The 17,497-nt window shown below is 43.7% G+C and overlaps 1 protein-coding gene across 4 annotated transcripts in view; it reads right to left on the reverse strand.

Moving 5' to 3' along the window:
* Positions 1 to 17,459, reverse strand: part of NUP153 (nucleoporin 153) — a 47,348-nt gene extending 29,889 nt beyond the window's left edge. Inside the window, exons 1-2 of one of the 4 annotated variants that reach the window (XM_075083990.1) lie at positions 16,866 to 17,459; positions 608 to 824 (exon numbers count right to left, since the gene is read on the reverse strand). In XM_075083990.1, the coding sequence (XP_074940091.1) occupies positions 608 to 824; positions 16,866 to 16,961 (313 nt within the window). In that variant the 5' untranslated portion in view covers positions 16,962 to 17,459. The remainder of the gene's footprint in view (positions 1 to 607; positions 825 to 16,865) is intronic. The other 3 variants (XM_075083987.1, XM_075083989.1, XM_075083988.1) reach the window with 3 other exon arrangements.
* Between the last annotated feature and the right edge of the window lie 38 nt (positions 17,460 to 17,497).

Raw genomic sequence — 17,497 nt, forward strand, 5'->3', positions numbered from 1 at the left:
GAAGAGGCCAAAAGAAAAAAAAAAAAAAAAAAAAAACCTCAGGACATGAGGAGGAATTTTCCTTTAGCATTCTAGCATCTGGTCTTTTGTTTTGAGGACAACAAAACAAATTAACGCTTTTATTACCATAGGCAATTAGACAGACTTTCATGCCAGACCTTTTAAAAAGAAAAATGTAACCCAGCACACTTGCAAATGAATATTATCAATATTTTGCACCTGGCTAATCGGTTACCTGAAGTTAACTGATGACTTCCAAGAGCTGTAAGACAACCTCTAGTATGTTTTGCAATTTTGTTTACAGTTTAAAGCTAAGACCGTTTCACAAACAGTTGTTCGGGGCTTTCTGTTTGGTTTTGGGGTTTTTTTGGGGGGGAGTTTTTGTTTTGTTTTGGGAGGAGTTGGTTGGTGGGTTTGTGGGGTTTTTTTGGTTTTGTGTTGTCGTTTTGTTGGGTTTTTTTGGGTTTTTGGTTGTTTTGTTTTGTTTTTTGTTTTTTTATGATGCTGTCAAAACAGTCCTTCCAGCTTCCCTTTGAAATTTAGATTCAAAACTAGAAATCTGTGAATAAATACAGATGGCCAGAATACTAAATGACTTTTCACATACCTTCTAAATTAATTCTTGCTGATTCAGGCGTGACTCTCCCATCAATCACCATGGTATCTTCATTTGCATAATCATCGTGATAGTTCACTGGATTCTCTTCCTGGCTTGTAGATTCATTTGTATCTACACATTCATCTTCACTTTTATTGAAATACTTCTGTAACCATGCTGGTACAATGCTCTTCACCGATTCTGTCACTCTGCTAATGATTCCCTGCTTGAAGGAAAAAAACACTTGTTAATTACAGAAACACAGTCAACAGCATACACTGGGATGCAGCGTTGTACAGACCTTGAAGACAGACATTAGATAGCAAATAGTCAGGACAAGAATAAGATAGAGGGTGTTGATCCTTGATACAGGATCTCTATACTTCTGGGACACGCATGACAAAAATTCACCTAACATTGATTTACTACTAACATTTCTGCACTTCCCAGTGACCTTGGCAACGTTAAAAATTCTGAAATTTCAGCCAAAGTTCACCAGAGGCTTATCAAGTCACAAAGTCATCAGGAAATTCTAGTTCTAAATAAGTCCTGTTGTACGTACTTTTTCTGAGGACTCCTCTTAATGCCTTCACTTGAAAAAACATCAAAAACAGAAGCTCAACAATTACCTACAACAATAGTGATGACCATAATAGCTTAAATATTTCCCATTTTTCTAATGCTAAACTGCAGTAACAACATGCGTCCAAAAAACACTTGTTATGCCTTGACAGTCAGGGAATCCTGAAAGAAATCCTCCAAGAAACAGCTATAGTTGAATAACAGATCCCTCACTACAGGACTGTTAAATATATCCATTTTGATCAAATCTCATTTCATGGCATGTTCAAGTTTTGGATCTCCAAACCTTAATATTCTGCAATTACTGAATACATAAAAGCCATTTCCATTTTGGCGTTTACCAATTATTTGCAATGCTTACATTCTACGTTTAAGAAATATTTAATTTTTCAGGCAGTTGCTTGTTCCCTATTATGCCCTCAAGATTTCAAAACACCTTCCTGTCAAATCTCAACCCCGCGCAGCAGATCACTTGCAGCAGGGAGCTCCCTCGCTCTTACACGGACTGCAGCCACAGAACCAGCTGCTGAACTCCACAAGCTGCAAGCAAACATGAAAGCTAACTCAGCAATTTCAACACTTTGGAAACCGAAGAATACCAAGAGTTAAACAGATTTTTATTGAACTCCACTGTCAGTTGCTAACATACGTACCAAAGGCTCTGGAAAGGTACTCTGATATTTTTCCAGGTTTAGGCAACAAAATTTTCTAGTCAAAATTATTATTCAGGTGTAAAAAATTAAGAATATTCTTTGAACGTGCAATAGTTACAGCCTAGTAAACAATTCTGAAATGAGAACTCTGCTGTATTCAACTTTCCTAAAAAAATTAGCACACAAGTTAAAAAAGCCCATATCACTTACTCAAGTCTTTCATACACGATAATGCAAACACCCACTTACAGGAATTATAAACAAATTAGACACCCTTGAATGTGGAGTTAAGAGGGGGGCAGGGAAAGAGGAGGAAGGGAAGGTAGAAAACAAAAAGCCCTTTCACAGAAAGTAAGTCATCTTAATTTACAATTTGACATTTTTCAGAACGATCTGCAATTTAATCTCCTACTTGCACAAAGACAGAATAAATATCCAGGGACAGTTTAAACCAGACAGAATACAGCGTAATGAACACATCCATCACAATTATCACACTAAGCTGCGCAAAAGTATGCCATATACAGGATGCTGCTCCTATTCTACACATATACTAAGCCTCAGCTTTCCAACAAAAACTACTAACTGCATGTAATACCAGAGGTCACAAACAGTTCAGTGCATGCTACCAGCAAAGAGGCAGTCCCTACTCTCTATCCCCAGCCTCTCATTTCCACCTTTTTCCTGTGACACACAGACCCCTTTTTGGGGGCAAATATTTTGCGGCTATGAATAAAAGCATATTGGGAAATCACAGGAGTTAAAAGTTTGCCAAAATGAGCAAACGGTCAGGAGACAAACTGCTCTTTCCAAAATGCTAAGCACTACTGCTCATTGGTACAGTATTGATAGCAAGTTTCTCCATCAGATAATGGAAATTATTGGCCATAAAATAGGCCTGTATGATTCTCTTGCTGAAGAAATCCTCCCAGGACTGAAAGCTACCTGAGACTCAACAAAGAAGCAGTCATAGGCATCCAGAAGAGTAAACACCCAATCATCAGTAATCCAAATGAGTAACTGGAGACTCTAGCTAGACTAATAATTAAGCAAGATGACATTTTATCATCCATAAATAAAACCAGACTGGTTTGACCCTTTCTTGCATATAGCAGCCTTGCTAGCATTCTCCACATCATCAGCACTTTAAAACTAAGCTGGGTAACAGAGGGTAACTTCCCAGATCAATCCAGGAGCTGGAACTCACTCAGCGCAGCCGTACTGTAGCAAGTACTAATAGCCTGCTCCATCTGGCTTAGGCACAGTGGAAGACAAGAAACATAGTTTTATGCTCCAGAAAACTGCTGGCTTAGTGACAAAGAAAGGAAAAGCAAAATACATGGAAATGCACCTCCATTTTCTGCCTGCAAAATGAAAATATTGATCAAAGGCTCTGTGAAAGAACTATGCAGGCGTTATGAACAAGCCTTGATCAAACACAGATCTTGGGGAAAAAAAAAAAATCAAAACCCTACCTCCCCCCCTAAAAGCAAACCACACACCCCAGGGTGTGCCCATTCACCAAAAAACCCCACCCCCACCCCCCCGCCAAAAGAAAAAAAAAAAACAACAAAAAAACACCAAGAAAATGGAAGTTTCCTTACAGCATCTCCTACCTGCCCTTCTCAGCTGAAAGCCAATAAACAAAGCACCATGGTTGGATTCCTGTCCAAGTCAGGCAGTTAAGGTACCACAGGCCAACTACACTCTTAAATATGCACACCCTGTATTCCTGCCAGGACATCTAAGTGAAGTGTCATGCCTAACACTGTCTCTAAAGCTGGCATTTTAACCTTACCCTACCTTCTAGCTTTCTTATTCTTCAACTTCAGCAAATGGGTTTGAACACCCTTTCCTTCCCCGTGCACATGCAACACAAGCCTACCCTGCTGGCAGCAGAGCACTCTCCCACTGCTGCTCCTGTGCCACCAGCTCTATATTTTGTCCTCCCCAGGTTCCCTGGCGCTACCATCTCCCCACACAGGCATCATTAATCCTGGAAGGCTGATGAAGATACTCCACATCTCATTGATGCAAACAGATCTTCAGAGGTAAAATACAAAAGACACGGCGCAGGGCAACTCTAACAGGCTTATTCCTCTAGCAAAATCTGAACAGACTGCTCAGATCCCAATCTCCTCATGCCACAATTATGTACCAGTCCCTTCCTGAGCACCTTCATCCACTACAGCTACACAGAACACAACACTACTGCACAAAAACTCTTCTAGTTCCCAATCCCAGGCCGGGAGCGGAGGAAGTAGCGCTCGCACACAGCTTTAACGCTCGTAGCTCTTCATTTCTACACACCACAGAGGCACCAAACTTAGTATCGTGACAGGGCAGAAGATGCCACAGGGCAATCCCAACTGCATGTAGCAGCGTTTTAGTCAGCGTATGTGTTTTAGTCCTTAAGTGACTGATTTCAGCAGTTTGAGAGCTGCTGTCAGTACCAACAGTTGTCTGCTCATCTTAAATGCACTCACACTCTATTCTCATACTAAAATATCAGCAGGAAAGCATAGGAAAGCATAACAAAACACAAAAAAAAAATCCACTGAAAAGATCCAGTAGCTTAGAAATAGATATTTACAAGTTTTTCAAAATCTGTGCACCATCCTAAGTGTCTGCAGCTTTGCTGGATAATCTACGTCTACAAACACCACAGCAACAGTAACTACAGTTACAGTTACTCAAGGCATATTGCCTTGAGATGCAACTCCAAGCAAAAGATAGGTAGATAGAAATACTAACCAGTCAACAAAGAGGTGTAATTTACTACTTTAAAATACCATTTCTTCAAAGGACTTTATATAAAAAGAAAGAAAAATCAATGTTATGGTCACAGTTTGAATTCCAAACTTAAAAGCAGGCTATTTCTTGGCCAAAAATATTTATGGAATAGGACAGTTTTCCCAGCTCGTAAGGGTCTTTCACATAGTGGGGGGAGGGAGGGGGAGAAGTGCTGGCAGGAGTACTCAGCAACGCATTACTGGAAAACATCTATTTTTGCAATTGAGTTGATTTCAGCCTGAGAGGCTTAAGTAAATCCCACTACACAACACAGAACGTACTAAAAAATTTATATATAAATTATATAAAGGTCATACACTAACAGGAATTTGTCAGAGATGCAAAATACACAACCAGATAAAAGAGCTAATTTCCACTTCACTGTATGCACATCTCTGAAAAGCATCGCGTTTTTACTTCCAGACCTCTCTGATATTTCTCTGCTTCTCATTTCATAGTTCAAGTTATTAAAACATATGAATCAGTAAGTCCTCAAAAAGAAAACCTGCACCTAACAGTGAAGTTCACTGAGATCGAGCAGATCAATCCAGCCACTTCCAACCATCAAAAAGGAATTTTCGTGCTCTCTCCATCCCCCACAGTTACCTCATGCCAGCTCTGGCGCATAGCAGGCTACTCTCCATACTAGCTGAATTCATTAATCTGGCAAAAAGTACATGTTTCTCTGCTGGACTAATGAGTTCCACTGGCTCAGTGCACCAGAACTGGCCCGAGAGAGCGGGAGCAAGCTCAGGCAGCCAAGACGAGGGGAAGAAGAAACAAAACTTCTCCCTTCTTTTAACCATCCTGTGTCCATACTGCCATTAAAGAGATTGTCCCTTTCTCCTCTTCACCTCAGCCTTCCCTCATGCTGCTGCTAGCACATCCACGCAGCCAAGTAACAAAACTGCATCAGGGCTCTATCAAACCGACCCAGCCAAAAATCTGTCTATAGACCGTAACGGTGAGGACTACCCTCAGGGGCATCAGGTCACAGGCCCAGCTCACCATGCGGCTGCACGGGTGCGGATGCAAAAGCAGGAATAGAAATGGAAGCACGACATGACTCTCTCCTGCAGCGACACAGAGTTAGACTGGCTTAAACTAACTCTGCTTTTGCTATTTAGGGAGTGGTTTCAATTTGGACGTAGGACAGCAGAGTTTGATATTTCATTTAGAAAAAAAAGACAGTAAAACTTATGACTTAATATGAACAATATGTTACAGGAATGTCATTAACTATGTAGCATTTGAGAAACAGCAAGTGGACCAGTTCAGATTTATTTCTAAAAATCACGAAGAAGGGATTATGATTCCAGATGCCAGTGTATTTCTTTCCTTCTCATTGCTTGAAGAGACCCTTATTTTCCCGAGTCTAGTTATCTTTAGAATAAACATCCCAGGGAAATTCAGGTGCTGTTTTACTTTTTGGCAGTGCTTGCACATCTGTACCTGTCATTATCACTTCCATGTGAGTGCAAAAAGCCAGCGTATGCTCTGATAGATAAATCGGTGTCTACCCCACTAGGTTAAATCCTTGTGACGCTGAATGGCTTTATCTCAAGTTTTGTCCACACCTTTAGTTGACACAGTGACAACATTACAAGAGAGCACGAAGTACAAGGCACTTTTGTCCCTTCCTTGTATGAAGTGCTACATAAGGCTCTAGTTAATCCTCACCGTCAGCGATGGGTGCTGTAAATCACCGAGCATATGTTCAGTGCTACACTTTGAGACAGAAATCTAGCAGCATCAAAACCAAAAAACTGTAGGACTAAGGAGACTACTTTCGCTTACAACTTTGCAAGCAGTTTTGAAGTTCATTTTTAATCTAAGAAGGACTCTAAGTACAGTTAATATCTTTTTACTGAAAGACCGCTGCACTTACGCAGTGTGCCTGCAGCTAAGTTTCATAGACTCGTATGTAGAACTACATTAACTGAAATGCTGCTCAGCTCAGACTTTCTTTTCCCGTAAGGAAACCCTATCATCTAAACCGTTTATTTTTACTGAACAAGTAAAATAATAGCTAAAACAACACAGCATCAGGATAACAAACTCTGACATAACCACACGGACGAGAACTTCAAAGTTTTCAAAATCAGAATGATCAAGAAACATTCCTCATAGCACCAGATGGTCTTTACAAGGCCATTAGTACGAGTTATGAGATTTAGCAAAGTATGATAACATATGTTTTATATTTAGGATTTAAATACACAGTTTAGGCATAAAATTGTCTTAGTTATAAGTATTCTCTATACAGTAAGACCCAATTCATTACAGTATTTCAACATCAAACATAACTGATGATACAAACAACAAACTCTTCCTCTTTCCCACATTTACAGTAAATGAGAAGTTTATGCATACAAAGGCTTTCAAGGCATCGTACCCCATACTACAAATTTTCTACCTCCTATAATATACTAGACTCCTAGCAATGAATTGAACATTTTCAGTGCTGCTTTGCCTAAAAGCACTCACAAACAAACAAGGTATCACAGGCTAATCTATGGCACACAGTAGTGAGGACATGTTACGAATGTCGAACACAAGCAAGGGCAGGCCAAATTCTGCAGCAACTCCTGAAGCAATGGTTAAATGCCATTCATGAGCAACTCCCAGCTTACTGAGGTCCATCCCTGTGTCCAATGCTTTCTAGTGCAGACAAGGCTTTTTAGACAACTCAAAGCATATTTCACAAAATTGAGTACTTACTGCTGCAAAATTTCATTCCTGCCACTTCAGAGTGGCACTCCAAAGCAAATGACAATCTTCAAACAAGACGACTGGAATTAAATTTTGAAATTAAATGTGGTGTTAGCAAAAGATAGCAAAGTACTCTCACGCTCCCTCTGAAATATCTTTTCTAGCCATCCTGACCTACTAACTGAGCTGATTAACACGACGTGCTAGTGGTTTTGCAAAATGTAATGCGTCAATCCTGTTGCACATTCAGTATCTTATCTTATTGACTAACTTGAACACCTAAGTTAAAATGAAGTAACCAAAGAATCACAAAGAATAACTAAAGATGGTTATCTGACATTTTGGCAAAACTCAAAGCCCCCCTACTTTTTAAGTGTCATACATAGGCATTGTCTAGCATATAAAAGCTAAACCTCACAATTCATCTAAACCAGCAGAACCTGCAATTACTTTTAAGTAGGACAGATTTAACCCTGCTGCATACACTTCCTGAACAGATTTTAAAACTTAAGAATTGGTGCCTAGAAGAAACTAAGACACTGACTCGTGGCCACAGCTGCTTCAGCTGCAGCAGCAGCTATTGTTATATTCTTTGACATTTTAAGGTAGTATTCTGAAACTGTAAAGCCAAGGTAGGCTCACCACTGCTGCAGGGCAGTAATCTTCAGTCACAAGTGGCAGCAGCATCTTTCTGGCCATAATTGTTCATCACAGCTCAACTACAGAACAAGGAGTAGCTCACAAATATATAATCAATATCTCCAAACACTGTTCTCTTACAAGTAACAGGAAAAATTGCCATTGCGCAGAGTTTGGTTTTTTAGTGATCGAAGGTAATAGCATCTACAAATCTATATATATTTCTACAACTCTGCAAAGTAAGTTTAATAACAAATACTAAGGGCTGACATTAGAACAGGTGCACTGTTATAGCTAAATTTAACATGTATCTGGTTGCACCACAGTAATTCCCTAATACAGCTACATTTAAACCAGTTCAAACCTTGGCTACACCTGCTTAGCTCAGGATGAATTAAACTACAAATGTACCTATATTACCAGATAGCACATACTGGTATAATTTTTCACCATCAATTTAATATTTTGTTATCGTAAATATTTCAGTGCCTCACTAGACCTGTAATCCAGTCTCAAAGAAAATGCCAGTTGAACAGTTTAACTCTTTTCTTGGTTCACCTTAGTGTTGGAGGTCACCAGACCTTGAGCTGTACTAGGGGAAGGAGTCATGAGACTCACCTGCTTTAAAAAAGATTTTGACTCAAAATGCAATCATAACTAAAAGCAGTCAGCCAGCTTTCCCAGGACACTCTCACACAACTCCTTCCAACAGCAGAGCTATGGAGACAATAATAAACAACCTCAGCAAGGAGAAAGAAAATTTTCTACTGGCACAGGTATTCGCAAAGCTAGCATGTGTGTGCTAAAACTGTAGCTGCAGGACTTCAGAACACGTTGGTGTCTGAGTGTTGGCATACACGTTTTCTCCCAGCAAAGATGAATGTAAAGATGAACTTATGCTTACTTTAAAAAACCTAGTGGTCACAAGCAAACCAAACACACACAAAGGCACTGTAATTAAATGCAACATGCAATTATGAGATGAGTTATAGAAACTCAAAGGAAACTCCCCCCTTGGAAATATTAGTACTGCTGTCCCAATATGAAAGCCTTAGTGCTGTCGCATTTCCTAGACAAAAGGGAGGAAAAAAACTTATAAAGTCTTTTCTCGTTAGAAGAAAGGGAATGTATTTGTAAACTCTCCAATAAAAACAAAGAAAAGCAAATCTCACAGTTAAGAGAAGATCTTTTCATTAATAAGTGTTTTTGTACAGTAATCTAGAATACCACAATGACAAATACTGTATCAACAAGTTGCAAAACTACACACGCTGAAGGCAAAGTCAAACAAGCTAGTTCATACTTGCCTTCACTCAATTTTAAGATGGTCCAACTGACTTGGCTTAAAGGGGTTCAGAGAGTGCTCGCCCTGTCCTTTCCATCAACAAGGCTGGGGGAATAACCATCTCCCACCAGAGGTGGCGATAAACGACTGCAAATAACACTACCTCCAAGTGGCTCAACTGTTAGCAAAATTAACATCTCTTTGGCTTAAAAGGTGTATTTAAATTGTACCTTCAATTAGAGAATTGTAACAGGCAGACAAAACCTGTTTAGGCATAAGGAGAAAGCATGTCAAGACCTTTAAGCAGCACTATAAATAAAAATATAATATGGAATGTAGTGGCAAGAAGGGAAGATACCTGGCATGAGAGATCTGTGTAAGGGAAAACATGTCCAAATGTAGGGCAGCTGTTCATGAAACTGCATAGATAATTTAACACCCTAAAAAGTAATAAAAAATTCTGCCTAATGGCTAGAATTCTTCATTTAAAATATTGTGGGCACTTAATAATTCTTCAGAATTGAGGATTTACATTGTACTTTACAAAAGCACAGAGGAGAACTTTCAATGCATTGTCTTAGTAGTACATACCAAGAAACGTATACTGAGGAACATCTCATACCCCTTATCTCATGACTGTATAAATATCACTATTCAACATATTGTAGATGTACAATAGCTACATAACAAATACTGGATTGATTACCCAGAACATTAAAAAGATAGCAGAAATCACACAGAGTTTTTGCAATTTAACAGCAGAAAAATGGAAAAGCATATCAGATGACCTACTGCCACAAAACAGAAGACATTTTTTAAAATGGTCTGGAAAACAGCAAGCCTAGAGAAAAGCCTCTTGGCTATTCTCTTCTTGAGGGCAACGTTCCAGTGTACTCTAGATAAAATGCAACAGTGAGAGGGAGGCATTATTTCTTCCCTCAGAAAGCACAGCCCTGAAGGCAGAATCGGATGGACCGACAAAAGGATTACCAACCCAGAGTAACATTGACATTTACGCTGAAACCACATGCCTGTGAGTGCTCTGTGGTCCAACAGCAGCACTGACAGAACCGTGCACACACAGATGCTGTAGGGCACCCCAGAGGCCACCTACTCCAACCTCCTGTTCAGAGAAGGGCCAAGAACAGCAGATCACCCATGGCTGAGTCCACCTGGGTTTTGGGCACCTCCAAGGGATGGAGACCTCTCTGGGTAGTTCTTCCAACATGCTGGCTATCCTTACAGTTAAAACATTTTTCCTAACGTGAAATCAGAATTTCTATTTTTGCAACTTGAGTCCATGGTCTCTCTTCCTATTGCTATGAACCTCCCAGAAAAGCCTTGTTCCAGCTTCTCTATACTCTTGCTAGGTATCTGATCTTCTTAAGCTGAACACACCCAGCTCTCTCAGCCATGTGTCTCAGCCTCCCAGCCATTTTGGTGACCCTCAACTAGACTCACTCCAGGTATATCAACGTATTTTTTTGAACTGGGGAGGCCAAAATTGGACACAACACTCCAGCTGAAGTCCTGGAAGTTCTGAATAGAGGAGAAAAACCACCTCCCTCAACATCCTTCCCACGTTCTTACTAATACCGCCCAGTATGCAGCTGGACTTCTTCACCTCAAGGGCATGCTGCTGACTCAGGTTCAACTTGCTGCCCAGCAGGTATGCGGAGTTTTGTCCCAGATGGATAACCTGGCATTTGCCTTTGTCAAACCTCCAGAGGTTCCTGGCAGCTCATTTCTGTCAAGATCCCCCAATGGCAGCCCTACCCTTCAGCATACGATGGGGCTGACATTCCCCCAGGTTTATCATCATCTGGGAACCTGCTGAGGATGCACACCATTCCTTCATCCCAGGTTGTTAATGAAGACACATAACAGTATCAGCCCAAACACCAACCCCTGAGAGGCTCTATTAGCAATCAGCTGCCACTGGAACTTTGTACTGCTGATCACAACCCTCTGAGGTCAACAGTTCCACTCATTTTCCAACCATTTTACAGTCCACCAGAGGAATACATATTTCACCAGTTGGGCTACAGGGATAACACTAGAGACCATGCTGAGGGCCTTGCTAAACTCAGAATCATGGAATGGTTTGGGTTGGAAGGGATCTTTAGAGGTCATCTAGTCCAACCCCCCTGCAGTGAGCAGGGGCATAATCAGCTAGATCAGCTTGCTCAGAGCCCCATCCAACCTGGCCTTGAATGTTTCCAGGGATGGGGCCTCCACGACCTCTCTGGGCAACCTATGCCAGTGTTTCACCACCTTCATTGGAAAAAATTTCTTCCTTATATCCAGTCTAAAACTACCCTCCTTTACTTTAAAACCACTGCCCCTTGTCCTGTCACTACAGGCCTTGCTAAAGAGGTTGCCCCCATCCCTCCTATAGTCCCCCTTTAAGTACTGAAAGGCTGCAATAAAGTTTTCTCACAGCCTTCTCTCCTCCAGGCTGAACAACCCCAACTCTCTCAGCCTTTCCTCGAAGGAGAGGTGCTCCAGCCCTCGGATCATTTCTGTGGCTCTCCTCTGGACCCGCTCCAACAGTTCCATGTTCTTCCTGTGCCGAGGGCTCCAGAGCTGGACGCAGCACTGCAGGTGGGGTCTCACCAGAGCGGAGCAGAGGGGCAGAATCACCTCCTTGGCCTGCTGGCCATGCTGCTTTTGACGCAGGATATGGTTGGCTTTCTGGGCTGCAAATGCACATTGTTGGCTCAACAAAGTCAGGGTAAACAACATCCACTGCTTGTCCCACATCCCCTGAGCCAGTCGTCCCACTGTTATGAATTTGTTACGTGATGCTACAGTAGTCCACATCTGCATCAATCCAAAATAGCCCTGCTCAAACATTTTTAGGCAAGCAAAAGCAATTTTGAACTCTGTCCTCTCGCAGTCCTCAGAATCAGCAGCAGCTCAGTTCCTCCACAGCAGGGGAGCAAGAACCGGTTCTAATTACCGACTGGAGGAATAAATAACTCAGAGGAAGTGATGTGCTGCCAGCAACCAACGGCAATTTGCAGTGTCCTGGCTAACACAGTCAATTATTTCATCTGCTTTTTTCCTCTCCTAAGATACCACTCACTAATACCATTTTTCTCCAATACTTGACAGACTCCAAGGCAGTCATGACAACACTTTGAAAGACAAAAACCAAAATATTAATAAAGATCTATAGCAATCATCATTTACAATTTGTTGTACCACTGACAGTACTGTAAGCCTAAATGAGAGAAAACTGTCGATATCTGTTTAAAAAGTTCTTCGCAACTCGGATACATTTTTGTTTACAGTACCAGTAGAAAGCCAAGTACCACATTTAAACATCTGTTTTGCTAGTGCAATTTGATATTGCTAGGACAGAGACAAAACCTCTAATGTTAACTACTACCCCATTCTTTTAAAAACAAATCTTCAAATACACTTTAAACATTTCTTCAAATCTATTCACATTTAGCTCAATGTGCTAACCTACTACTAAACCAAAACAAGCAGAGATTCATACAAATATAAATACAACCTCCTATGCGTGCTTCAAGGTGCAATCCTATTGACAGGAGTTAAACCAATGCAATTATACTTGTGTAGGTCCCTACGGACATCCTTAAAAAAGAATTTTGTAATTAATATTTTCCCGCTTAGGTTTATGAAACATTACCTAGCTTACATTACTCAATATGATACTGTAGGAACTCTTCAGCATGAGTTTCAAAAATTCCTCCCAAAATACACCTGATGGTTTTTAAGTTCCTTCTGCCCGCTGCCTGCCGTCACTGCCGACCAAGAAAATCCCACGCACACATGAAACAATAGTTTACCTTCAAGACAGTAGCCGGTGATAACGTAATGATTTAGGCATTGCTGCACATAGTTTAAGTTCCCGATCCTGTAGCTATACCGTCTGGGGAGAATCTTTATACGACATTTCAAATGACTTCGTGAAATCCACCAAACCAGAGGGGTTTTCATGACCCAGACCAGCGAATGTGCCTTTCAGTGGCCTTCTGGTCCCCTCTTGCAGGTAATATCGTAACTACATCAGCAGAAGACCAACCAGAAACATGCAGAAACTTATACTGATTTAATGAAGGAAAACATCTTTGGACTGTTTCCTTGTGTATCAGTGTAGCACTTCTACATTATAAATATGCACTGGCATGTACACATGTGAGGAAAAACAAAAATTATCACTCCCCAGAAGTTTCAATCTACAAATATCATCTTTAATATCAAACAGCTCTAAGCTGAAGCCTGACATAAACATACAGGTTTGTGGGAAGGTTGTAAAGACTTTTCAGATAATTGGTTTTTCTCATGCTTAAATCTGCTTGTACGAGTTTAAAAGTCCAGAAGAGTCAAAGCTCTCTGACACTTTCATTTGAATGGTTCATTATCAAATAAAATATAATGAAAAAAGTTATTTTAGTCTCTTCTCCTGTAAGTCACATATAGAATCTTTGAAACCTATGTTACCTGGATGAGAATAGCACTATTCCAGGCTAAACCAGTGCGCACACACACAAAAGCATAAAACTAAACATAAAATTAACAATAGGAACATACAGGTACTATATTAGAAGCTACTTAATACGTCAACAATGTAAACACTCATCCCATTAACACATCCACACCAGTAATTCCCATCATCACCCTACCTAAATGAGTAGGACAAACCAGGGTTTAGAAGCACTGGAACCACATCCGGAAGAATGAAACCCAGATGTTGGACAAAACAGCTCCCTCACTCGCTTGTGCTTAGCTCTCAGAGAAGCTGTAATTTCAACCCAGGTGCCTAAGCTCCTTACACGGCACAGGAGGCGGCTGCATATTTCAGTATGAGGTGGCTGAGTTAACAGGTAGTACGCTAAGCACGGTGTAATCTAATAAAGCCAACACACTCAGCACGGAGCTGTCAGCATGCAGCCACCGGGAAAGCACAGTCAATGGGGAGGGACTGCTCAGTTCTGCTCCCAGAACACCCAACGCAGAGATACAAAAAGGCTCTTTTCTTTCTGAGGATTCCCACCCCACAAACCTCCATGGTGGGTGAGTCTATACCATCTTTACACTTCGCACTGCTGATACTTTTTGTTTGTTAGCTTGTTTAATAATATAGCTGCTGCCACTGCATTTTTATAGGGCAGGATGGACACTCAGAAGGGAAAATACTATGGCCTAGCTCCTTCACCAGTGGGGGAATTTGTACCTGTATCTCCATCTTCCCAGAGAATACACAAGCTGCAAGTCGGAGTCTTCACCCCCAGAGAGCGTCTGTTCACCCCTCCTATTTGAGGCTGGTTTAAAAAAAGGCTCTAGATCTAAAAAGCCACACACACACAAACATAATGAAGCACTGCTCTGAAGTTTAATGATCGGGCACTTGGGGAGAGAAGAGCAGGAAATACTAGGCTTTGCAGCTTTGCTCCAAGGAACGTCTAACATAAAACAAATAACTTGCGAAATCAAGCAGCAGCAGTGTGTCCTCTTCCAACTGTCTTCTAAAGCTGTCCGTGCACTTTACAGAAGACTGACTCTGCGGCACACGCTGGGCGCGATCGGAGAATTCTCACCTGACTGGACTCCTCAGGAGACTATGGCAAAATAACAACATCCAGAAAGCAGACAATCATGAGCCAGGCATCATGCTAATCATCTCTCATGTAAGCAGGAAAAAAATCGGATATCCTAGGAGCTTTAAAGCTATTAGCTATGCTGCGAACAGTGCTTAGGCACCTTCGGAGCTTGATGGTAAGAGGCTGAGGGTTTTCAGGACCGCAGTTTTGACTGCAAGCACCTAGAACAGTTCTATTTAAGTATTCCTATGAACCTACTTATTGATAATAGTTAGGGGAGGGGGGACGAGAATCAAGAGGTATAACCTCATGTCAAGATTGCACTGAGCACTTTCACGTCTTCCCAAACTCATTACCGAGAGACAACTAACACTAAATCACAGAATACTTCTGCAGAGTGGACGTTATATGGGAATAGGAACACTTGCCAATTTATTACAATCTAAGTTTGTCATCTACCCAGAGCTCACCTTTCTGTGTAACGCAAGGCAGTGAGCTGCATAGGGTTAAAAAGCTATCCATTATCACAAACGGACGTGCCTGACATCTGTCAGTTTGCCCGTTCATTTAATCATTACAGATTTTTCCCCAATATATTTCCGTTAATTTGATGCACGCGTTCGGTTTGCAGCATCCCTTCTCTGGGCAGAACCCCACAGATATCCCCCAAGCACGTGTCTGCTTTGGCACATTGTTTAAATAAACCTACCGGAAAAGGCACAGAGATAACAGACAATAGGAGAGTCAGAAACCCATCCGTGCTAATTATTTTAAATTCACGCCTAAGGTTTCAGTTATCTGCTGAACACTATTGCGACTACACGCTGTTATCAACACATGCGAGGCGGTAATTTCAACGTTATTCCATCATTTGCGTTACGAGCTTTCAGCATTTGCTCTCTAAGCGCAGCGATCCTTTGTATGAAGCGTCACCATGCTAGCTGTACAAGGACAACGCTGCTGATCAGTACACTATGTAAAAGGCTATGCATGCATAGTACTTCCCAAATGATAAAAACTAACCGAGCAACAACTCGCGCATAACGCTCCCTCAACCTTGCATAGGATAGTCAATTCCCCTAGCTTACGTTACCGATTTCATAACATTAAAGGCTTTGGCTGAACAGGTAACTTCAGGGTCACAAATACACGTGGAAGGCATTTCCAGAGCACCCTCTCCGGGCATCTTGAAATTTCTTAGCAAAGAGTAATTAGGAAGGATCCCTGCTTCTTCCCCTCCAGCCGCTCTAAACAGAACGGGATTTTTGTGTCGCAATTTACAAACTTACTTTTTTTTGTTTTGTTTTGTTTTGTTTTTTTGTTATCCGTCTACGCGACCCTATAACACAAAGGAGAACAAATGCCTTACGGATTGCGTTTCCCCTGCACTGCATCAGCACATTCAGGCACGGGCAAGAGACTGAAGAAACTACCAGATGCCGACCCGAGGGTTCCGCACGCAGCATCCCACCAAACCACCGGCGAAGACGCCGAGCTGCGCAGCACCCCCGCGACCTCGCCGGCAATTTGAAACTTGTCAAGAAAGGCACAAGAAGCGATGAGCTTAAATCGGAAGGGTAACTACGCTCGGTAACCCAGCACCGATTTAACCGGGCTGGGGGCCCTCCCTCACCCCTTCCCAGCCGCCGCCTCCTCGCCTTCGCTCCCAGCCGAGCAGCGGCATCTCCCCCGGCCCGGCGGGAGACAAAAGGCAGGAGAGGCCCCGCTGCGGGCCGGGGCTGCCGGCGGGAACGGGAACGGGGCGAACGCCCGGAAATCCCACAATCCCCGCGGCCCCGGCGGGAAACCCTTCCCGCCCCCCCACCGCGCCCCCCCCCCGGGCCGTTCCACCGGGAAACCCCAGCCCGGCGCCTCGCACGTGGGGGGGGGAGGGGGAGGGAAGGGGCGGCTCCGCGGCGCGGGGCCGCCTCCCGCCCCCGAGGGGGCGCCAAAGGGAATTGGGGGGCGACGGGGACAAGGACGGGGGACGGCAGAGGGGAAGGGGTCCTCCCGCCGCCGCGCCTCACCTGCTTGCTCCTCGCGTAGGGAGGCTTCACAGCACCCAGGTGGTACCGCCGGGTCCGGATCTTGCCGCCGCCGCCTCCGCCGCCGCCCGAGGCCATGATGGGATCCGGCCCCTCTGCCGCCCCCTTCCCCCCCCACCGCTGCTCCGGCACCGCCGCGCGCGCGCGCCGGGCCCGGCCCGGCTCCCGCCGCCTCGTGCGGCCCCGCTCCTTCCCGCCGCGGCCCAGCCGCGCTCTGTGCGCCGCTCTGTCACACCGTTCCCCGCGCAGGGAACGCGGCCGCCCCGCCCCGGCCCCGGTTCGGCCTCCCCGCTGCTCCCGCCTGCGGCCTGGCGCGGGGACTCCGCGGCCTTGCCCCTCCCCGCCGCACCGCTGCGCGCGCGCGCGCGCTCCTTCGCTCGTGGTCTCCCGGGCGGGCGCGGCGCGCTCCCTCTCACGTTCCTCGGCGATTCCGCGCGCGCCCTTCGCCCGCTCGTCGCTCGTGCTCTCCGGTACCGGCCGGTCCCGCCCCGCGCCGCCCGCGGCCGAGCCGCTGTGCCCCTCCCCCTCTCTGGCCGGCCGACCGACCGACCGACCGACCAACCAACCACACTGCGCCCGCCCGGGCGGCCGCGCGTCACTGAGCCGCGCGAGCT

This window comes from Phalacrocorax aristotelis, chromosome 2 (assembly GCF_949628215.1).
Source record: "Phalacrocorax aristotelis chromosome 2, bGulAri2.1, whole genome shotgun sequence".
NCBI lineage: Eukaryota > Metazoa > Chordata > Aves > Suliformes > Phalacrocoracidae > Phalacrocorax > Phalacrocorax aristotelis.